General features: G+C 48.3%; 1 protein-coding gene, 1 non-coding gene and 1 pseudogene across 2 annotated transcripts in view; 1 reads left to right on the forward strand and 2 right to left on the reverse strand.

The window, feature by feature from the left end:
- The window catches only part of LOC144668735 (zona pellucida sperm-binding protein 3-like), a 170,153-nt gene that overhangs the window by 108,867 nt on the left and 36,919 nt on the right, over positions 1-24,367 (forward strand). The window contains exons 3-5 of the mRNA XM_078531065.1: positions 8,338-8,441; positions 8,533-8,710; positions 8,797-8,923. Coding sequence (XP_078387191.1) covers positions 8,338-8,441; positions 8,533-8,710; positions 8,797-8,923 — 409 coding nt within the window. The remainder of the gene's footprint in view (positions 1-8,337; positions 8,442-8,532; positions 8,711-8,796; positions 8,924-24,367) is intronic.
- On the reverse strand, positions 11,575-11,764 carry LOC144669185 (U2 spliceosomal RNA). The gene has a single exon (XR_013573621.1). It is a non-coding gene; the product is annotated as a U2 spliceosomal RNA (small nuclear RNA).
- LOC144669160 (U2 spliceosomal RNA) lies at positions 15,861-16,034 on the reverse strand (annotated as a pseudogene).

Genomic DNA, 24,367 nt, shown 5'->3' on the forward strand with positions numbered 1-24,367 from the left:
TAATGGATGGTGGATGAATTAAACAGGCATTTTGCTTCAGTCTTCACTGTAGATAAGACAAGTAACATCCCAGAAATAGCTGTGAATCAGGAAATGGAAGGGAGGGAGGAACTTGGGAAAATTACAATCACCAGGGAAGTGATATTAAGCAAATTGTTGGAATGCAGGATGACAAATCCACATGTCCAGATGGACTTCAGCCTAAGGTCTTGAACGAAGTGGCTAGTGAGATAATTGATACATTGGTTTTAATTTTCCAAAATTCCCAAGATTTGGGGAAGGTTCCATTAGACTGCAAAATAACAAAGGTTATTTATTTATCTTATTCAAAAAGGGAGGGAGACAGAAGGCAGGAAACTACAGGCCAGTTAACATCTGTCATAGGGAAAATGTTAGAAGCTATTATTAAAGATGTTACAGCAGGGCACTTAGAAAAAAATCAAGGCAATCAGGCAGAGTCAACATGATTTTGTAAAAGGGAAATCATGTTTCACCAATTTATTGGAGCACTTTGGAGGAGTCACATATGCTGTGAATAAAGGGTAGCCAGTGGATGAACTTTGCTTAGATTTCCAGAAGGCATTTGATAAAGTGCCACATCAAATGTTATTGTGGAAAATAAAAGCTCATGGGGTAGGGGGTAACATATTGACATGGATAGAAGATTGGCTGACTAACCGGAAGCAGAGAGTAGGCGTAAATGGGTCTTTTTGTGGTTGGCAGGATATGACGAGCGGTGTGCCAGGGATCAGTGCTGGGCCTCAACTTTTTACAATTTATATAAATGGCTTGGATGAAAGGACCAAAGGAATGGTTGCTAAATTTACTGATGACACAAAGATAGGTAAGAATGTAAATTATGAAGAGGACATGAGGCTACAAAGTGACATAGATCGGTTATGTGGGTGGGAAAAGATCTGGCGAATGGGCTAGAATGTGAGCAAATGTGAAATTGTTCATTTTGGCAGGAAGAATAAAAAGGAAGCTTATTAACTAAATGGTGAGAGATTGCAGAGCTCTGAGATTCAGAGGGATCTTGGAATCCTAGCACATGGATCACAAAAGCTTAGTGTGCAGGTACAGCAGGTAATTAGGAAAGCTAATACTATGTTATCATTTATTGTGAGGGAAATTGATCACTAAAGTAGGGGGGTTATGCTTCAGTTGTACAGGCATTGGAGGGACCACATCTGGAGTTCAACACTGAGTTCAACCATCACAGACTGGAATCTCTGTCTCCATACTGTCTCCATTTCTTTTCATGTTTCACTCTTACTCTCGTTCTCACATTCGGAATGCAGCACAACTGCCCGAGACACATCTCTTGATTCTTTACTTGTCCCATTTCCACTCCCTTTGACTCTGCACGACTAACTCTTCTGTCATTTAATCTCTCCCTGTCTTACACCCAATCACAGAGCTTCCCTATTGTCCTTTTTCTCACCCTCCTGTTGCTTAAAGTAGATGACATTTCAAACTTGTCCAGTTCTGATGCCTGAAACATTAATTCGATTTCTCTCTGTACAGATGCTGTCAGACCTGATGAGTATATCCAAGGATTTCTGAATGTATTCAGAGGAATTCTCTGTTACTCCAGCCCGGGATCACGGATGCAATGGATGTTATTGAAAACAAGTTCCCTGGGCCATTTTGTTAGAGCTTGGTTGCTTCTAAAATTGTATTTTTACTCTTCTGACATTGTCTCAAATTAACCATTAAACTTCTGACATGGATCCATGTATCCATTTAGCATGGGTGGATGATTGGACAATGGAGAAGTAGCAGAGAGTAGGGATAAATGGGACATTTTTGCTTTCTCAGCCACTAACTAGGGGATTTCTGCAAGGATCAGAGCTGGGGCCTCAACTATTTACAATCCCTGTTAATGATTTAGAGAAAGAGATCAAGCTGAGAGAAGTAGGGAAAGCGGAGGGGTGAAATCAAAAAGGAAATTAGGAAAGTAAAGAGAGGACGTGAAAGAATATTGGCAAGCAAAATCAACACAAAGATGATTGATCAATTTAGAGTAAGAGGATCACGAAGGAAAGAGTGGTGCTCATAAAACACCGAAAAGGTAACCTGTGGGTGGAGGCGGAGGATGTGGGTGTGGGTCTGAATGAATACTTTGCGTCTGTCTTAACAAAAGAGGGGGAGAATGCTGACATTGTAGTTCAGGAGGAGGAGTGTGAAGTATTGGATGTGATAAACGTAGGGAGAGAGGAAGTATCAAGGGGATTAGCATCGCCAGAAGTGGATAAATCACCAGGGCTGGATGAAATGTACCCCAGGCTGTGTCCACTCCAGTCAACAAAGATCTGACTACTCTAATCCCATTTTCCAATGCTTGGCACATAGCCCTGGAGGCTATGTCAACGCAAGTGAATATCTAAATACTTCTTAAATGTTACGAGAGTTTCTGACTCAACCACCCTTTCAGGCAGTGAGTTCTAGACTCCCACCACTGTCTGGGTGAAAAAAATGTTCCTCAACACCCCTCTTAGCCTTCTACCTCTTACCTTAAATCTATGCCCCCTGGTTATTGACCCCACTACTAATGGAAAAAATGCCTTCCTATCCACCCTATCTATGCTCCTCATAATCTCATACACCTCTATCAGGTCCCCTCTCAACCTTCATTGCTCCTAGGAAAACAACCCCAGCCTATCCAATCTTTCCTCATGGCTCAGACCCTCCAGCCCAGGCAGCATCCTGGTAAATCTCCTCTGCGCCCTCTCCAGCGCAATCACATCCTTCCTATAATGTGGTGACCAGAACTGCACACAGTACTCCAGCTGTGGCCTAACCAGCGTTTTATACAGTTCCAGCATAACCTCCCTGCTCTTGTATTCTATGCTTCGGCTAATAAAGGCAAGTGTCCCACATGCCTTCTTAACCACCTGATCTACCTGCCCTGCTACCTTCAGGGATCTATGGATATGCTGACCAAGGTCCCTCTGATATTCAGTGCTTTTCAGGGTCCTACCATTCATAGTGTATTCCCTTGCCTTGTTAGCCATCCCCAAGTGCATTACCTCACATTTTTCTAGGTTGAATTCCATTTGCCACTGCTCTGCCCATCTGACCAGTCCATTGATATCCTCCTGCAGTTTACGGCTATCCTCCTCGCTATTTACCACTCTACCAATTTTCCTCTTATCTGCAAACTTCTTAATCATACCCCCTACATTTAAATCTATATCATTTATGTACACCACAAACAGCAAGGGCCACAGCACCGAGCTCTGCGGAACCCTACTAGAAATAGACTTCCAGTCACTGAAACATCCCTCTACCATCACACTCTGCTTCCTGCCTCTCAGCCAATTTTGGATCCAACATGCCACTTTGCCTTGGATGCCATGGGCTCTTACTTTCATGCCCAGTCTGCCATGAGGGACTTTATCAAAAGCCTTGCTAAAGTCAAATGCATTACCCTCATCAACACTCCTGGTTACCTCCTCAAAAAATTCGGACAAATTTTTCAAACACGGCCTTCCCTTAACAAACCCATGCTGACTGTCCCCGATTAATCCTTGTCTCTCCAAGGCCAGATATATTCTGCCCCTCAGAATTCTTTCTAGTAACTTCCCCGCCACTGAGGTTAGACTGACTGGCCTGTAATTTCCTGGTCTATCCCTTCCTCCCTTTCTTAATATTGGAACAATTTTAGCAGTCCTCCAGTCCTCTGGCATCACACCAGTGGCCAGAGAGGATTTGAAAATTATTGCCAGGGCCCCTGAAATCTCTTCCCTTGGCTCCCTCAACAGCCTGGGATATACCTCATCCGGGCCTGTGGATTTATCCATTTCTAAGGCCGCTAGACCTGCAAGTGCCCCCTCGCTCTCTATGTTAATTTCCTCTAATATTTCACAGTCCTCCACCCTGATATCTGTATCTGCGTCGTCCTTTTCCATTGTGAAGACCGACGTAAAGGACTCATTGAGGACTGCACCCATGTCTTCCGGGTCCACACACAGATTACCTCTATTATCCCAAATTGGCCCTACTCTTTCCCTAGTTATTCTCTTACTCTATATATAATTATTTAAATAACCCCTTTGAGTTTTCCTTTATTCTATCCACCAATGCTTTCTCATGCACTCTCTTAGCTTTCCTAATTTCCTTTCTAAGTTCCCTCTACACTTTTTACATTCCTGTAAGGACTCAGCTGTATTGAGCCCTCGGTATGTGCCATAAGCTTCTCTTGTTTTTTTCATCCTAACCTTTATGCCCCTTGACATCCAGGGTTCTCCAGGATTGGTTCCCCTCACCCGTTGCCTTTATGGGAACATAATTGCCCTGTGCTTTTGCTATTACCTCCTTGAAGAACCCCCACTGTTCTGACACAGTTTTATCCGCAAGTAGCTGCTCCCAGTCCACTTGTGCCAAATCGCATCTCATCTTAGTAAAATTAGCCTTTCCCCAGTTTAGAACTTTCATTCCTGGCCCAACCTTATTCTTTTCCATAACTATCCGAAATCTAACTGAGTTATGGTCACTATCTCCAAAATGTTCCCCTACTGATATGCCTTCCACCTGCCCGGGCTCATTTCAGAATATTAGGTCCAGAACTGCCCCCTCCCTTGCTGGGCTTTCTACGCACTGTCTGAGAAAGTTCTCCTGGATGCAACTTCAGAATTTTACTCCCTCCCTACCTTGCACACTGAAACTATCCCAGTTAATATTTGGGTAGTTAAAATCCCCTACCATTACTGCCCTATTATTCTTACACTTCTCTGAAATTTGTCTACATATTTGATCCTCTATCTCTCCCTGACTGTTTGGGGGCCTATAGTACACAGGTCATATCTGACTAATTAGATTGAAGTTTTTGAGGAAGTAACAAGTAGGATTGATGAGGGTGGTGTAGTTGATGTGATACACATTGATTAAAACAAGGCTTTCGACAAGGTTCCACATGGCAGACTGATTAAAAAAATAAAAGCCCATAGGATCCAGGGGAACGTAGCGAGCTGGATACAAAATTGGTTCAGTGGCAGGAAACAAAGGATGGATGTTTTTGTGACTGGAAGGCTTTTTCCAGTCAGGTTCCGCAGGGCTCAGAACTGGGCCCCCTGCTTTTTGTGGTCTATATTAATGATTTGGGCATAAAAGTAGAATGATCAAGAAGTTTGCAGACAGCAGAAAAATTGGTTGATAGCGAGGAGAGTTGCTGTGGACTGGAGGAAGATATCAATAGACTGGTCAAGTGGGCAGAAAAGTGGCAAATGGAATTCAACCCAGAGAAGTGTGAGGTGATGCATTTGGGGAGGTCAAACAAGGCAAAGGATTACACAATAAATGGGAGGAAACTGAGAGGTGTAGAGGAAGTGAGGTGTCTTAGAGTGAATGTCCACAGATCCCAGAAGGTAGCAGGACAGGTTGAGAATTTGGTTAAGAAGGCAGATGGAATCCTTTCATTTCTTAGCCGAGGTGTAGAATATAAGAACAGGGAGGTTATGCTGGAACTATAGAAAACATTAGTTAGGCCACGACTTGAGTACTGTGTGCTGTTCTGGTCACCTTGTTACAGAAAGGATGTAATTGCATTCGAGAGGGAACAGAGGAGATTTAACAGGGTGTTGCCTGGACTGGAAAATTGCAAATATGAGGAAAGATCGGAGAGGCTGGGGTTGTTCTCCTTGGAACAGAGGAGGCTGAGGGGAGATTTGATTGAGATGTACAAAATTGTGAAGGGCCTGGATAGACTGGATGGGAAGGGCCTATTTACTTTAGCAGAGAGCACATTGACGAGGGGATATAGATTTTAAGTGATTGATTGAAAGATTAGAGGGGAGATGTGGAAAACCTTTTCTCACCCAGAGGATTGTGTGGGTCTGGAACTCACTGCCTGAAAGGGGAGTAGAGGCCGGAACCCTCAACTCATTGAAAAGGTGTCTGGATATGCACCTCAACTGCCGGAACCTGCAGGTCTACGGACCAAGTGCTGGAAAGTGGGATTTGGCTGGGGGGGGTTCGTTCTTCAGCCGGGGCAGACACGATGGGCCGAGTGGCCTCTTTCTGTGCTGTAAACATTCTACGATTCTACGGTACATTCAGACGGTTGCTATGCAGCCATTCACACCTCATCTGGACACATCTTTTGTTTCTTTACTTTACCCATTACCACTGCCTTTGGCTTATGTACCATGAAACCTTTTATCCTTTAATCTCTCCTGCCCTCCACCCTATCACGCACCTTCCCATTTGTTCATCGACATCATTCCCCCCCCAGACCAACTCCTATTGGTCCAAATAAAATCGGCCTTCCTGGTAATAAACCCATGAGCTCTGTCATTGGTGGAGATTGTGGAGATTGGGGCTGGTTAATTGGTTCAATGTTGCAGCTCCTGGTCTCATTGGTGTCAGGTGAGTGCGGCTTGTGTGTATAAAAGGTGCTGCTCGGTGGCTGAAGGGATGGTGAGTTGTTTGGTATCATGGGGGATTTTGTAGTGAGGGCTTTGTTCCCAGGGCTGGTGTTAGCTGGAGCTGTTTGTGGCTCTGATACTTGGCAACTGTTTCTAGGCCAGAGTCAAAGCCACCCCTGTGCCTCAGACTGTCTGTCCTCCTGGGCCTCCCTTTGGTTCCCATTTCCGTGTGTCTGAGGGTGGAAGTGTGTCTCCACTGCAGACTGTGATGGTGCAGTGTGGAGAGGACAAGCTGCTGCTCAGGGTCCAGCTGGATTTATTTGGAACCAGGCACCTGATCAAAGCTGCTGACCTGACCCCGGGGACAGCAGGTTGTTGGCCAACCAGGATCTACTCTCAGAACCACACTGTCCTCTTTGACTATGGACTCCATGAGTGTGGCAGCAGGTTGCAGGTAATGGGAATCCTCAGCTCTTGCTCTAAGCTTGGGCTGTAGGTTGTTTCCCACTCTTCATTCCAACAATGGGTGAGATGTCAATGATATTGAGGAGATAGCTGTCTCCTGCTTTATAAAACTACAAATTAGCTTTCTATCTTGTATTGTACTTTACTTTAACTGGTCCCTGAGTCTCTCCAACCTATGACATCAGCCCCATTGGTCTTGAACCTTCTCTTTGGATCCTCCAAGCTTTGCCTTTTGTTGTTTTGAGGATTTTCAGCTCTATTCCCCTCATTCAGATCAATCGACCTGGAGGTTTCAGTCCACTTTAATCGAACCAGGTTTAGAATAAGATGTGATGAAAATTTGCTTTTTCAATAAAATTCGGATAGCTTGAATTTCCAAGCGATGGTGGGATGTGACTCCCAGCTTTCAGAACTAAGCTGAAGTGTTAATTTTTTCAAAGGTTACTGATAAATTAGTACTAAACTTTTATATTATGAAAAGTGAAGTTGCAACAAGATATGGGAACAATGGAATTTACCTGTAGAGGGGATGAGGCTGAGTCAGTGGTGAAGACATCCTAAGATCTTTCGCAAATGTGAGAAGCCTCCAGCCTCTGCATCAAGTTCCTGTCTAAAGGAACCAAGGATGTGTCAACTCGTATTGAATTCTCCTGTCCAGGTGGTGTTGCTTTGCCTGGGTCTGTACAAATCTGTTTTTTAACTGTTGCCTTAATGAAGGTGTCACTGGGAGCCAGATTAATCAGAATTTTGGGAGTTCTTATAGTAATTTGTAGACCTAATGGATGTGCTTAATCTTTTCTTTAAATGTTTACATTTTTATCTAAACCTCCTGAATTTGTGGCAGTCTTTGCTGTTCCTGAATTCCGGGCACTGAAATCAAAATAATATACTAATTGCAAAACAGTTGAGTGCCTGATCAAGTTTCCCTCGTAGATTTGATCCACCCGACTAGCATCATCTGCCACATCATAACATTCCCTTCATTCCCCAAAATAAATCCATCTGTCTCCAATGTACTCGGTGACTGAGCATTCACAGCTCTCTGGGCTAGAATCCCAAAGATTCACCACCTGCTGAATGAAGTAATTCCCTGTCACATTAATCTTAAGTGACCCCCTGACCTGAGATGCCTACCCCTAATAATCAACTCTCCTCCGGCTGGGGGGAAGCAGCCTCTTCACACTGACCCTGTCAATCCCCCTCAGAATTGTTTTCAGGGGATGGGATGACTTGATTGTTAAGCCCTCTGCAGAACATTCTCATTTCAGATCAGTTCTTCATTCCTTCACCTGATTCTTTCAGATGATTGGAGATTTCCTCATCTACACCACCCACCTGAACCACACCCCAGAGTATCATGGATCTGTCATTGTGAGAACGAATGGAGCTGTTGTTCCCATTGAGTCATTATTTTAGGTGAGAATCTTTACCCTCTTTGTCAATAAGATCTACAGCTGCTGGTGGTCTCTGAAGATGTCCTAAAATGACTCCCCTGCCTTTCCAGGAAGGGCAATGTGAGCAGTGACCCCATCAAGCCCACCTGGATCCCATTCAGCTCCACCAAGTCTGGAGAAGGGAATCTGTCATTCTCTCTGCGCCTAATGAAGGGTATGTGATGGGTGGATGGGGAGTGATTTCCTGTAGTCACTCACTGGGAGTTACAGCCACTGTCTCTAACTCTTGTCCTCAGGTACTTCAGGTGACTGGCTTACAGAGCGCACTTCGACTGTCTACTACCTTGGTGAGCTCATTCACATTGAGGCCTCTGTTTCAATGACCAACCACATGCCCCTGAAGCTCTACATTGACCGCTGTGTAGCTACATTGAGCCCAGACAAGGACTCCACCCCGAGATATAGCTTCATTGACCACAATGGGTAAGGAGCTCTCTGCTTTCTCCAGCTGGTCCCATCTCAATGGCTTCACTTGATTCACTTCCTGTCCCTTTTTAATCTTTCTTCAGTTGCCTCCTGGACAGCAAAGCTGAGGACTCCTTTTCAACCTTTATGTTGCCAAGAGACGAGCGGGAGCTGGACAAGCTCCGGTTTGACCTGGATGCGTTCCGTTTCCTTGGAGATGACCGTTCCTTGGTAAGAGGAAGCTGATCATTGGGGTCTCCATGTTGGGAGGGAGTCACTGAATCATGACTTGTGTTGAATGTGTCCCTCAGATTTTCATCACCTGTCACCTGAAAGTTGCTCCATTGGATCAGAGGGATTCCAGGAACAAAGCTTGTACTTTCCAGAAGGTGCAGAATGTGTCAGTTCCCTCTCTCTCCCTCAGAGATGTTGTGTGGGGATGTGATGCACAACCTGGTTGATGGGCTATTTCTCTTGTTTAGCTGGACCCCATTGGAGGAATCGAGCATTGACATTTGTGCCTGTTGCCATGTGGGTATCTGTGGTGCCACAAGGGAGTTGTGGTTAGGTCCCAGAGGAAGGAGAGATCTTGTACCTGAAGCTGGTAGGACATTGATCCTCTAGATGTTGGACGTCCCCCTTTCCCCTCTCTAACTGGAATGTTTGATGTTGCAGAGAGTGAAGCTGGATTGAAGTGGGAGGGTGAGGCCTCACTTGGACCCCTGCAGGAGCTGAGGTGCGGTATCGCACACTCCTGCTGAAACAACAGGTCAGCTTTGACCTTGACAACGTAGTCCAAGGTCGCAACACATTGCGTAGTAGATTTAATGCTGCGCACATTTATGGATACAATCTTTACACTCATTTTAAAGCATTTAGTCTCTTACCAAACCTGTTGCCTGAGAGTCCCAGAACTTTGGTCTGCTCCTGCATACCCATAGTGTTCACAAATTGCCTCACTTTGGATAGGCTGAGGAAACTGTCCTGAACCTCCCCATTGGAGATGTTCTGCTCAGGTGGCATCTGGGGATTCGTGTAGAGAACGGGATTTGAAATGTCCTTTGTTGGAGAAGCTTCTCCAATCCTCTCCCCCTCTTTGGCGTCGCTGCTCCCGGCTTCCCGGAGCTGGGGTGCGCTGAGCGCTTCACTGCTCCCAGATTGCTGGGGCTGGGGTGCGCTGGCCTCTTCGGGTTGTAGGCAAAGTTGGGGTGCGCTGGTCTCCTCATTATCTCCAGTGTTCTGGAGCTCGGGTTTCTCGTCCTCCAACTCCCTAGAGCTTTTCCGCTTCTTCTGTAGGTGCTGCACTTGCCTTTCTTCGTCCGAAGAGCAGCTGCCCTTGTCATCCGCGTCGGATGGGAGACGCCTCTTGCCACTTGTCTGGGAAGTGGCTTGGTCCCTTCTTAGCCTCTTCTTCCTTTTGTCTCTCTTCACCAGCTGCCACTCTCCCTGCTGATTTTCCGCTGCTTCCTCCTCCTCCATTGATTCGCTCTCCTGAGGAGTGGGAGGTTCAGGGGGTAGTGCTATTGATCGGCTGTCTGCTGCCTCAATCTTTTCCTCCACCTTGTCTCTCTCTGCGTCCTCCTTTGTCCCATTGTTCTCACTGGGGGCCATGGTGGTTGGAGCGTTGCAAGTGTCCTTGGTAGTAGTGACACGAAGCATTTCTTCTGCCTCCCCCTCGTTGGCTTTGGCTGCCTGTGCATAAGTGAGGCAGCGTTTGGGGCAGGTCCTGTAGAGGTGACCTGCCTCACCACACAGGTTGCAGTACTTAGTCTGTTTGCAGTCCTTTGTCTGGTGCCCTTCCTGTTTGCAGTTCTTGCAGAGGGCGGCGCTGCAGTTGGCCGCCACATGACCAGACTTGCCGCATGAGTGACAAAGTTTGGGTTGCCCAGTGTAGACAAGGTAGCCACGGCTTCCCCCGATAGTGAAGCTGGAAGGAGGATGGAAGATGGCTCCCTTACCATCGGTCTTGAGCGTGACCTTAAACTGGCGTTTGCTGGTCCAAATCCCGAAGGCGTCTCTAACCTTGGTGCAGCTCCCAACCTTGTCGACGTACCTGGCGAGGAAGGTGAACACGTCGGCGACAGGGACGTGGGGGTTGTAGAGATGCACCGTCACCACACGGTCCCGTTGCAACGGCAGAGCAAAGAGCGGCTCCACCGTCAGGATCTTCATCTCCGGCTGGTCTCTCTTCTCCTCAAACACCTTCAGGAACTTGACGCAGGCAGCAACATTCCTGAAGGTCACGTAGAAATATCCAGCGCTGGGGAAGTCTCGCAGGGAGTAGATCTCCTCCGCTTCAAATCCACACGCCTTCAACAGGATCCGCTTGATGAGGAAGGCCCGATCCATGGGTGCTCCTCCTTCACTGTCTTTCATTGCCACCCGAACGGTGTTACGTACCCCCTGGTTTGGGGCTCCTTTGGTTTTAGCCATCGCTTCACTACAACTGATCTTAGCCAAAAGTCCGAGAAGCGATAACCCAGAAACCCATGCGCCCGTCCCGTCTTCCCCAGCCTCCGGCTTCACCGTCCGTTTTGCTGCGTGTGGCCGAACACGGGCTGAAGACCCGACAGCCAGCATTGAGCATCAGGACGTTTCTTGCTTGATGCTGCCTCCCTGAAGCAGCGCCTGCAACAGCCTCAAAACCCAACAGGGGGCATCGTCCAGTCCCGGGCTCCACCCTGACAAGCAGCACAAGTGCACACCAGCAGCATCCCTGCAGTTGCACCAAAATCCAACAGGGGGCATCAGTCAGTCTGGCACCAATGAGCCTGTCCTGCCACTCAGCACAAGTTCAGTTCAACCAGATCAATGATGGAAAGCAGGACAATGCTCTGAATGACTTTTTCTTCTTTTCAGTTTCCCTTTCACCCTGTAGAGGGCAAAACTGCACCATACCTGAAGACGCTGCAATACCGGGTCGATGTGTGGAATGGACGGAGAAAGATCCTGTTCCATCTCCCTGCTCCAAAAATCAATTTAATATTTGGTCCCCGGATAAGGGACGTATCAGATATTAAACTGATAAGAACAGATTTTTTTTTAATGAAAAATATACTTTATTCATAAAATATCTGGAAGAACATTCCAAAACATTTCAAAATCACCATCACAAAACTACAATCAGATTCAACTTTTACACATGGATCACAAAGTGCATCAATACATTCAATGAATATTACAATCATTTCAATCTGGTCAATGCAGACAATCAGACAAAGGTATTGGAGTTATCAACGTACATCATGTTGCTCTCTGAGGTGCTTCAATACAATTAGTATTCACTGCAGACATTCATTTTCAGCTGTACAGCCCGAGGGGCTCTCAACATTTCCCAGCCCCTCGGTGCCCTATGGCAGAAAGGTCTTAGACAGCGACCCTTCCCCATTGCGCCATTGCGGTGGCTGCCCCAAGCTTTAGTGCGTCCCTCAGCACGTAGTCCTGCACCTTGGAATGTGCCAGTCTGCAACACTCAGTCGGGGACAACTATTTGCGCTGGAAGACCAACAAGTTTCGGGCAGACCAAAGAGCGTCTTCCACCGAGTTGATGATCCTCCAGCTGCAGTTGATGTTTGTCTCGGTGTGTGTCCCTGGGAACAGCCCGTAGAGCACAGAGTTCTGTGTCACAGAACTGCTCAGGATGAACCTCAACAGCAACCACTGCATCTCTCTCTAGACCATCTTTGCAAAGGCACAATCCACAAGGAGGTGAACAACGGTCTCTTCCCCACCACAGCCACCTCGAGGGCAACGTGCAGAGGGGGTGAGACTCCTGCCGTGTTGTGGATTCCCTCCCCAAATCCCTTTTTGAGAGCACATCCAACATGTTTGTCCAGACTCTCCCATGTACTGTCATCAAAGCCCTTTGTAATGGAGGACAGGGAGGACTGGGACTCTGTACTGTCTGTGGGCTTCACGTCATACAATCCGACATAAAAGGATTTGCTGATCCTCAAAATGTCGGACTGCGATGACTTTACTGAACCATCTTCTTCCTTCAGGCTGCTGATCACAGGGCTCTCTGTGTGTACCTTTTGGAAGAAGAAGTGTGAGCACATCTCATCCTGCTCCACAGAGCGGACTCTGGAACGGAAGATGATCTTGGAGGCCTCCGAGGCAAAGAGCGAGGCTTGCTGGCTGTTCACCTCTTGGAATTCCTCCTTGACATCGACCTCCAACGACTGCAGCCGGAGCAGATTCTGCATGTTTTTCTGGAGTCGGGACATTTCCCTCTGTTCCTTTCTAGCTTTCTGGGTGCCTTTGAGGATGAAAAACCTCTTGATGTTTCCCTTGATCACTTCCCATCAGGGTGTCAGGGACTCAAAGAGGGGTTTCACGGTTCCCCAACCTTTGTAATCCCTCTTGAGTTCCTCAATGTTCTCTGGGGTTAACAGTTGCACGTTTAGCTTCCATGTCCCCCGGACAACCCTCTGGTCTTCCTGTAAGTGACAGTCAGCCAGTAGGAGGCAGTGGTCAGTGAAGAACACCGGCTTGACGTCAGTGGATCTGACTGCGAACGCTTGTGATACAAATAGCAAGTCTATCCAGGAACGGTTTTGGACACATCTGGCTGCGACCAGGTGTATCTACGCTGCGCTCCGTATGCAGGGTTGCAGAAGGCGTCGTGCAGCTTGGCACCCTTAACTGTTTCGATCAGGGATCTGGACGTAGCGTCCAATCTGCTGCCGGCCCTGCCGGATCGTCCAGCTGCATTGATGATGCAGTTGAAGTCACCGCCCAGAATGACCGGCCTGGAGGTCACCAGCAGCAGTGGGAGCTGCTGAAAAACCTCCAGCCGCTCGGCCCCTTGTGACGGGCCATACACGTTAATTAACCGGAGTGGAGCATTCTTGTACATTATGTCTGCTATGAGGAGTCGCCCGCCCACCACCTCCTTGACCTCGGAGACGGTGAAGTTGCCTCCCCGCAGCAGAATACCCAGGCCGGAGGAACGAGAGTCGTTTCCGCCCGATCTGATCGATGGCCCATGGGACCAGCATCGTGACCATTGCCTGTAGGAGCTGAGGTGCGGTATCGCACACTCCCGCAGAAACAACAGGTCAGCTTTGACCTTGGCAAGGTAGTCCAAGGTCGCAACACATCGCGTAGTAGATTTAATGCTACACACATTTATGGATACAATCTTTACACCCATTTTAAAGCATTTAGTCTCTTACCAAACCTGTTGCCTCTGAGAGTCCCAGACCTTTGGTCTGCTCCTGCATACCCATAGTGTTCACAAATTGCCTCACTTTGGATGGGCTGAGGAAACTGTCCTGAACCTCCCCATTGGAGATGTTCTGCTCTGGTGGCATCTGGGGTTTCGTGCAGAGAACGGGATTTGAAATGTCCTCTGTTGGAGAAGCTTCTCCAATCCTCTCCCCCTCTTTGGCGTCGCTGCTCCCGGCTTCCCGGAGCTGGGGTGCGCTGAGCGCTTCACTGCTCCCAGATTGCTGGGGCTGGGGTGAGCTGGCCTCTTCGGGTTGTAGGCAAAGTTGGGGTGCGATGGTCTCCTCATTGTCTCCAATGTTCTGGAGCTCGGGTGTCTCACTCTACAACTCCCTAGAGCTTTGCCGCTTCTTCTGTAGGTGCCGCCCTGGCACATCTTTGTCCGAAGAGCAGCTGCCCTTTTCATCCGCGTCGGATGGGAGACGCCTCTTGCCACTTGTCTGGGAAGTGGCTTGGTCCCTTCTTAGCCCCTTCTTCCTTTTGGCTCTCTTCACCAGCCGCCACTCCCCCTGCTGATTTTCTGCTGCTTCCTCCTCCATTGATTCGCTCTCCTGAGGAGTGGGAGGTTCACGGGCAGTGCTGCTGATTGGCTGTCTGCTGCCTCAATCTTTTCCTCCACCTTGTCTCTCTCTGCATCCTCCTTTGTCCCGTTGTTCTCACTGGGGGCCATGGTGGTTGGAGTGTTGCAAGTGTCCTTGGTAGTAGTGACAGGAAGCATTTCTTCTGCTTCCCCCTCGTTGGCTTTGGCTGCCTGTGCATAAGTGAGGCAGCATTTGGGGCAGGTCCTGTAGAGGTGACCTGCCTCGCCACACAAGTTGCAGTACTTAGTCTGTTTGCAGTCCTTTGTCTGGTGCCCTTCCTGTTTGCAGTTCTTGCAGAGGGCGGCGCTGCAGTTGGCCGCCACATGCCCCGACTTGCCGCATGAGTGACAAAGTTTGGGCTGCCCAGCGTAGACAAGGTAGCCACGGCTTCTCCCGATAGCGAAGCTGGAAGGAGATGGAGATGGCTCCCTTACCGTCGGTCTTGAGCGTGACCTTGACCTGGCGTTTGCTGGTCCAAATCCCGAAGGTGTCTCTAACCTCGGTGCAGCTCCCAACCTTGTCGACGTACCTAGTGAGGAAGGTGAACACGTCGGCGACAGGGACGTGGGGGTTGTAGAGATGCACCGTCACCACACGGTCCCGTTGCAACGGCAGAGCAAAGAGCGGCTCCACCGTCAGGATCTTCATCTCCGGCTGGTCTCTCTTCTCCTCAAACACCTTCAGGAACTTGACGCAGGCAGCAACATTCCTGAAGGTCACGTCGAAATATCCAGCGCTGGGGAAGTCTCGCAGGGAGTAGCTCTCCTCCGCTTCAAATCCACACGCCTTCAACAGAATCCACTTGATGAGGAAGGCCTGATCCATGGGTGCTCCTCCTTCACTGTCCTTCACCGTGACCCGAACGGTGTTAAGTACCCCCTGGTTTGGGGCTCCTTTGGTTTTAGCCATCGCTTCACTACAACTGATCTTAGCCAAAAGGCTGAGAAGCGATAACCCAGAAACCCATGCGCCCGTCCCGTCTTCACCAGCCTCTGGCTTCACCGTCCGTTTTGCTGCGTGTGGCCGAACACGGGCTGAAGACCCGACAGCCAGCATTGAGCATCAGGACGTTTCTTGCTTGATGCTGCCTCACTGAAGCAGTGCCTGCAACAGCCTCAAAACCCAACAGGGGGCATCGTCCAGTCCCGGGCTCCGCCCTGACAAGCAGCACAAGTGCACACCAGCAGCAGCCCTGCAGTTGCACCAAAATCCAACAGGGGGCATCACTCATTCTGGCACCAATGAGCCTGTCCTGCCACTCAGCACAAGTTCAGTTCAACCAGATCAATGATGGAAAGCAGGACAATGCTCTGAATGACTTTTTCTTCTTTTCAGTTTCCCTTTCACCCTGTAGAGGGCAAAACTGCACCATTCCTGAAGATGCTGCAATACCAGGTCGATGTGTGGAGTGGACGGAGAAAGATCCTGTTCCATCTCCCTGCTCCAAAAATCAATTTAATATATGGTCCCCAGATAAGGGACGTATCAGATATTAAACTGATAAGAACAGATTTTGTTTTAATGAAAAATATGCTTTATTCATAAAATATCTGGAAGAACATTACAAACATTTCAAAATCACCATCACAAAACTACAATCAGATTCAACTTTTACACATGGATCACAAGGTGCATCAATACAATCAATGAATATTACAATCATTTCAATATGGTCATTACAGACAATCAGACAAAGGTATCGGAGTTATCAACATACACCATGTTGCTCTCTGAGGTGCTTCAATACAATTAGTATTCATTGCAGACATTCATTTTCAGCTGTGCAGCCCGAGGGGCTCTCAACATTTCCCAGCCCCTAGGTGCCCTATGGCAGAAAGGTCTTAGACAGCGACCCTTCCACATTGCGCCTTTGTGGTGGCTGCCCCAAGCTTTAGTGCGTCCCTCAGCACATAGTCCTGGACCTTGGATTGTGCCAGTTTGCAACACTTGGTTGGGGACAACTCTTTGCGCTGGAAGACCAACAAGTTTCGGGCAGACCAAAGAGTGTCTTTCATCGAGTTGATGATCTTCCAGCGGTAGTTGATGTTCGTCTCAGTGTGTGTCCCTGGGAACAGCCCGTAAAGCACAGAGTCCTGTGTCACAGAACTGCTCAGGATGAACCTCGACAGAAACCACTGCATCTCTCTGCAGACCTTCTTTGCAAAGGCACAATCCACAAGGAGGTGAACAACGGTCTCTTCCCCACCACAGCCACCTCGAGGGCAACGTGCAGAGGGGGTGAGACTCCTGGCATGTAGGAAGGATGACGGGGGAGGGCCTTTCTCACCACCAGCCAAGCTACGTCTTGGTGCTTGTTGGAAAGTACTGGCGATGAGGCATTCTGCCAAATGACTTTGACAGTCTGCTCGGGGAACCATCCCACAGGATCCACCCTCTCCTTTTCCCTCAGGGCCTCTAAGACGTTACGTGCTGACCACTGCCTGATGGACTTGTGGTCAAAGGTGTTTCTCTGCATAGATTTTTCCACCAGGGACAGGTGGTACGGCACGGTCCAATTACTTGGAGCGTTCCGCGGCAGCGTGGCCAGACCCATCCTTCGCAACACCGGGGACAGGTAGAACCTCAGCACGTAGTGAGACTTGGTGTTTGCGTACTGAGGATCTACGCACAGCTTGATGCAGCCTCACACAGTTTGAGGGCTTGTTGGGCACATTTTCTCCCCCTTTATCTAGAGGCTTGTACATCGCGTCCCTGCGGACACGATCCATTTTCCACCTCCAGATAAAGCAGAAGATGGCTCGGGTGAGCGCCACCACGCAGGAGTGTGGAATGGGCCAGACCTGCGCCACGTACAGCAACAGCGAGAGTGCCTCACACCTGATGACCAGGTTCTTACCCGCAATGGAGAGGGAGCGTCACTCCCACATGCCCAGTTTTCTTTGCACCATAGACCCTCGCTCCTTCCAGTTTCTAATGCATGCCCCGGTCCCTCCAAACCATATCCCCAGCACCTTCAGGCCGTCAGCCCTGACGGTGAAGGTGACAAAGGATCGGTCAGCCCAGTTCCCAAAGAACATGGCCTCGCTCTTCCCACGATTTACTTTGGCTCCCGAGGCCAGTTCGAACTGGTCGCAGATGTGGATCAGTCTGCACACCGACAGCGGATCCGAGCAGAAGATGGCGACATCGTCCATGTACAGGGAGGCTTTGATCTGAGTGCCTCCACTGCCTGGGATTGTCACTCCTCTTTTGCCCGGATCCTTCCTGATGGACTCAGCAAAGGGTTCTATGCAACACACAAACAGGACAGAGGGAAGCCCTGCCTGGCTCCAGATTTAATTGGAAAGCTATCTGATTCCCACCCATTGATTGAGACTGCGCTGTTAGTGTAGAGCAGTTGGATCTAATTGCGAATTCCCTCCCCAAACCCCATTTTGGAGAGCACATCCACCATGTAGGTGTGCGATATTCTGTCAAAGGCCTTCTCCTGATCCAGGATGATGAGGCAGGTGTCCACACCCCTGTCCTGCACATAGGCAGGATTACATTTACATTTTTGGAAGCTCAAACCAAGGTAGGACATACACAGTAAATGGTAGGGCACTGAGGAGTGCAGAGGAACAAAGGGATCTGGGAGTTCAGATACATAATTCCCTGAAAGTGGCGTCACAGGGAGACAAGGTTGTAAAGAAAGCATTTGGCATACTGGCCTTCATAAATCAAAGTATTGAGTATAGGAGTTGGGATGTTATGGTGAGGTTGGTGAGGCCAACTTTGGAGTATTGTGTGCAGTTCTGGTCGCCTAACTACAGGACGGATATCAGTAAGATTGAGAGAGTGCGGAGAAGATTTACTAGGATGTTGCTGGGTCTTAAGGAGTTGAGTTACAGGGAAAGATTAAACAGGTTAGGACTTTATTCCTTGGAGCGTAGAAGAATGAGGGGAGATTTGATACAAGTTTACAAAATTGTGAGGGGTATAGTCAGAGTAAATGCGAGTAGGCTCTTTCCACTTAGATTAGGAGAGATAAACATGAGAGGACATGGCTTTAGGGTGAAAGGGGAAAGGTTTAGGGGGAACATTAGGGGGAACTTCTTCACTCAGAGAGTGGTGAGAGTGTGGAACGAGCTACCATCTGATGTGATAAATGCGGGCTCACTCTTAAGTTTGAAGAATAAATTAGATAGATACATGGATGGGAGAGGTCTGGAGGGTTATGGACTAGGTGCAGGTCAATGGGACTAGTGGAATAATATTTTGGCACAGACTAGAAGGGCCGAATGGTCTGTTTTCTGTGCTGTAGTGTTCTATGGTTCTATAGGCGATCGTATTCCTGAGCAGCGCGAGGCTGTCAGAGATCTTCCTGCCCGGCACAGTGCAGGTCTGGTCAGGGTGGATCACCAATTCCAGAACGGATTTGACCTGATTGGCGATGACCTTGTACAGAATCTTATAGTCCACATTCAACAGTGAAAAGGGTCGCCAATTTCTAATTTCCTCCCTTTCCCCCTTGTGCTTGTAGATGAGGGTGATGATGCCTTTCCTCATGGATTCTGACATACTACCGGCCAGGAGCATACTCTCGTACACCCCTAGCAGGTCTGGGCCGATCAAGTCCCACAGAGCCGAATACAACTCCGCCGGCAAGCCGTCGCTTCCGGGAGTTTTACTCTTCTCAAAGGACTCAAGGGCCTTAGTCAGTTCGTCAGGAGTTAGCGGTTTGTCCAGGCGTTGGTGGATCTGACCACAAATGCTCGGGACACAAACAGGAAGTCTATCCTGGAACGGATCGACCCGTCTGGCCGCATGTGAATTTTGCTTTTTACTTTGATCTAGCTAGAACCTTTGACACTACAGGTCTGACAACAGACGTCCGTGTGACCTGGTGGAGTCCTTCCGCCTCCATGTCTACAATGGAGCTTTGTCGCCAACTGTGTCTTCAATTTAGGTGCATGTGTCTCAGGTCAGGCTTAGGTTTTAGTTTTTCATGCTTTGAGAATCTAGGTTTCTTCTCCAGCTTCCCTGGGATTCTGGGCTCCATCCTTCACTGGCACCATGTTGTAAGGTTGCTTGGTGTCTCACTTGTTTGGTTGAACATAAACCATTTATTTGGTAACCCATAACTATATACATATCCAAGGTACCGTCATGCGTGGACTGTCTCCCTGCTGCCTCCTTTCAGACTCTACAACATAGTCTACTGTCATGTGACTCGCTACATCATATCATGGGTGGTACTGTTCCCCAATCCTACATTAACCCTTGCTCTGCCAACACCTTTGTGCTACATTCCTCTCAAACGTCCTGTCACACTGGGAGAGCCAGACACCCCACAGGTCACAATGGGCACTGCAGCACACAAACATCTGCCTTCATGGAGTCCCACAAAGCAACTGTGCAGAGCCTGTGGTTCACTGACTATCAGCTGATATTTTTCAAACAACATGGATGGCCAAAGGGATCAAGCACTTGAGGGACATGCTACAACACAGGTCTACTTGCCTACTAAACAAAGCAGCATTTGACAGAGCCAAGTGATCCCACAACTAATGAATCAGATTTAAGATCGGCAGCAGTGCCACATCCAAATGTGAATGGAGGTGGACAATTAAACTAACTGAACAGGTGGCTCCACCAATATCCCCGTCCTAAATTAAAGAGGGAGCCAAGTACAATCAGCACAAAAGACTTCAGCCAGAACTGCTGAGTGGATGATCCATCTCTGCCTCCTCCAGGAGGTCCCCAGCATCACATATGCCAGTCATCAGCCAATTTGATTCACTCCACATGATATCAAGAAACGGCTGAAGGCCGGATACTGCAATGGCTAGGGGACCTGACAACATCTAGCAATAGCACTGAAGACTTGTGCTCCTGAACTAACCACGCCCCCTAAGCAAGCTGTTTCAGTTCAGCATCACAACACTGGCATCGACCCAGCAATGTAGAAAACTGCCTACATATGTCCTGTCCACAAAAAGCAGGACAAATCTAACCTGGCCGATGACCACCCCACAGATGACTCCCCATCAGCAGTGATGCAACGTGTCGACACATTCCAATCAGGTGGCACTTACTCAGCAATAATTAAGCGTCACTCAGCTCCTGACCTCATTACATCCTTGGTTCAAACATGGACAAAAGAGCTGAACTCCCGAGGCGAGGGGAGAGTTACTGCTCTTCACATCAAGGCCGCATTTGACCGTGTGTGGCATCAAGGAGCCCTAGCAAAACTGGAGTCAATGGGAATTGGCAGAAAACTCTCCACTGGTTGGAGTCATACCCAGCACAAAGCAAAATGATTGTGATTATTGGAGGTCAATCATCTCAGTTCTAGAACATCACTGCAGGAGTTCCTCAGGGTAGTGTCCTAGGCCCAACCATCTTCAGCTACTTCATTAATGACCTTCCTTCTGTCAAAGTCAGAAGTGGGGATGTTTGCTGATGATTGTGCAATGTTCAGCATCATTCACGACTCCTCAGATACTGAAGCAATCCTTGTGCATTTACAGTTAAGAGCTGGACAACTTACTTCCATTTATCAGTCCAAACCTGTAACATTTGCACCCCACAAATAAATATCTTTTGATTCCTCGTCACTCCCTTTGAAACCTTACTCTGACGTGGGAGTTAGAGGTTACAATACCTTAGTCATTCCAACTAGGTGTGCTGCCCAGGGTCAGAGAAGGTTAATACCTCCCATTCAGTAATCATGCGGCATTGAGTTTATAGCAGTGGTGGGCAACCTGCAGGCCCATCAGGGTTCTGAGTTCACTTTGTTGACTGTTGCCCTCACACTGGGTTTCCAGATTCCGCTGGTTTCTGTCCGGGTAGTTCTTTTCTTACTGCTATTACTGAAGTGATACTCACGCAAAGCTGGGGCACGTGAAGTGAGGTGTGTGCTGATTGCACACAACATTGACTGAGAGCTGTGCGCTCCCTCTGCATCCAAAGCACCCTGACGGTTCAATCGGCACACCCCACAAATTCCAGGCACGCAAGTGCAGTGAGCAAAATGACCCTATCCCGCGAGACCATCTTGGTTACAAGACCGGTGGACGTGGGAGGTTGCGCATTGTTACTTTTGCCGGTAATTTAAATTAGCCCCTAATTATATAATGGATCGGTGTCAAAGTGGTGTTGATAAAGGAGGAGAATCAAGTGCAAAATCAAAAAGTACAGAGGGAAAAGTAGCCTAAAAGAGGAAAATCGTCGATGAGGGCAGAATGGGAAGAGAGAGTTGGGAGCTGGATCGTGTTGTGGAACAGAAAGGGAGGCTATTTTGCTTAATTTGCAACGAGGTGATAAATCAGTTTAAAAAAACACGTTAAGAGACATTATGAAATACGCCATTCCTCTCACATGGCCAAATTCACAGTGGGTTCTGCCCAACGTGCTCAACAGCTTCCAAATTTGAAGGAAGTTGTGGAAACATTTCCCATCACTGATTAGGAAATATTCAGTGTGTATTAAGTATATTTAATCTTATTCACGGGGCCAGGGTTAGTCTGCGTGCCTGATTTCAATCTTGTGACCCACTGAGATGGAGGGGAACCACTCACCCGGCCCACTCACTAGCCTAGGTCGCCCATCACTAGTTTATAGGTTACAGTAGCTGTGGCAGTCTTGAACCTTCTGAAACAGTGAGTCGTGCCTTCCTGCATTCCTCCAGGAACAACAGGTGCAGTGTTGGCCAAGAGTATCCACCTAAGTCTGAGATAGTCAACCACAAAGCTCAACTATTTGGTTGCAGGTAAATGTTGTGTACTCAGGGTGGAGGTACATACAGCTAGCTGTATGACTGCCAAGGGATGAGTGTCCTCAACCTGTTCCACCGGTCAAGAGCAAAGACATGACAAGCTAACATCTCTCAAGGGCCCAGTCGTCTGCAAAAGGTGGTATCCAGGCTGGAAGCTGGTCTCCCTTCTGAATACATGGCTACTGTTCTGACATAGCCTCGCTGGTGATGACAACACAGACCTGGTTTGTTAAAACCAATTTCCATAATATGATCAATGGAAGCTAATCCTCAATGGGTGAGTAAAGACTTGCACTGCTTCGCCAGATCCCTGCTTGCTGTGAATTGTAATCAGGCAAATTGTAGGGCAACGGTTTGTTCTTTTTTTGTACTGTTGTATGGTTTACGGAATAGACAACCCATCAGATAATGTGATTATGGGTAAATGTGTCCAGACAAAAGTTGAACTAACCTGAACAAGCTCTCTCTCTCTCTCTCTGTTGGTACAACTTTCCATGCTTTGCTGGCATCACGATAGTCATATCGTTTGAGACCACCCTGCTCTGCATAACGGAGGTCCTGCGCAAGGTTGTGGTCAATCCCAGGAGGTAGTTACAACACCAACGAGCGACGTAAAAAACTCAGAATGAGCACCCTTGTGGCACTGCAAAATTGCCAATGACGATCTCCAACAAGAGAAAATTTAAATCATTGCCCCTTGGCATTCAATGGCATTAATATTGCTGAAACCCCCACTAACAACATCCTTGGGCTTACCATTTGACCAAAACAGAACTGGACCAAGAACAGGTCAGAGGCTGGGAATTCTGTGGTAAGTAACACCTCCTAGTTCCCCAAACCCTGTCCACCGCCTACAAGAGCAAGTCGGAGCAGCAGCAGGTGCTGAACGGTGCCAGCAGAGTTTCTCAATAAAGTCCTGAGGGTCAAGGCCCAGATCGAGCCAGTCGGAGCAGCAGCAGGTGCTGAACGGTGCCAGCAGAGTTTCTCAATAAAATCCTGAGGGTCAAGGCCCAGATCGAGCCGGTCGGAGCAGCAGCTAACCCCACCAGAATTCAAGAAGGCTGAGGAAAGCAGACATCAGAGCAAAGCAAGGAGCTGATTGGTAGGTAGTGGGCAAGTTGTTTTTCTCCACTTTAAAGCTACACTAAGGAAAGGCATGAGTTCTAGCTTTTTATAAAAGAACAAAACTGAAATAATGTTCTACTCTACTTGGCTTAACTGTAAGGTAAGAATATTTACTGAGCAGGAGAGCTCAGTCCCGTGTGTTGTACGGCCTGCAGTATGTGGGAAGTCTTAGACACTCCTGGCAGTCTGGATGACCACATCTGCAGGAAGTGCCACCGGTTTGACCAGCTTGAGTGCCGGGTTTTGGAGCTTGAGCGGCGGCTGGAAGCACAGCAGTGCATCCATGAGGCTGAGTGTTACGTGGATAGCATGTTTTTAGACATGGTCACCCTGCAGTTTACAAAGTGCAGACAGAGGAGGAATGGGTGACCACCAGTCAGAAGGGAGGCAGGCAGGTAGTCAGGAAAGCCCCAGAGTGCATCACACTAAAGAACAGTTTCTCTGTGTTGGAAAACGGAGAGAGTGATGGCTCCTCTGGGGAGGGCGAGCCAGAACCCAGTCTCACAAGGTGGGAGGAGAAAGAGAGGAAGAGTAATAGTGATTATAGACTCAATCCTGAGGGGTACGGACAGGCATTTCTCTGGCCACAGACGTGACTCCAGGATGGTGTGTGTCTCCCAGGGGCCAGGGTCAAGGGTGTCACTGAACAGCTGCAGGGCATTCTGAAGGGGGAGGGCAAACTGTCAGAGATCATGGTTTCCATTGGTCCCAATGACATAGGTAGAAAGAGGGATGAGCTCCTACAACAAGAATTTAGGGAGCTGGGTAGCAGATTGAAAAGCAGGTCCTCAAAGGTTGCACACTCTGGAATACTCCCTGTACCATGTGCTAGTTGAGTATAGGAATAGGCTGATGGAGCAGATAAATGAGTGGCTGAAGAGTTGGTGCAGGAGGGAGGGGTTTAGATTCCTGGATCACTGGATCCACTTCCAGAGAAGGTGGGACCTTTACAAGTCCGACGGGTTGTACCTGAACAGGACCAACATACTTGCGATGTTTGCTAGTGCTGTTGATGGGGGT

This window comes from Cetorhinus maximus, chromosome 28 (assembly GCF_964194155.1).
Source record: "Cetorhinus maximus chromosome 28, sCetMax3.hap1.1, whole genome shotgun sequence".
Taxonomy (NCBI): Eukaryota; Metazoa; Chordata; class Chondrichthyes; order Lamniformes; family Cetorhinidae; genus Cetorhinus; species Cetorhinus maximus.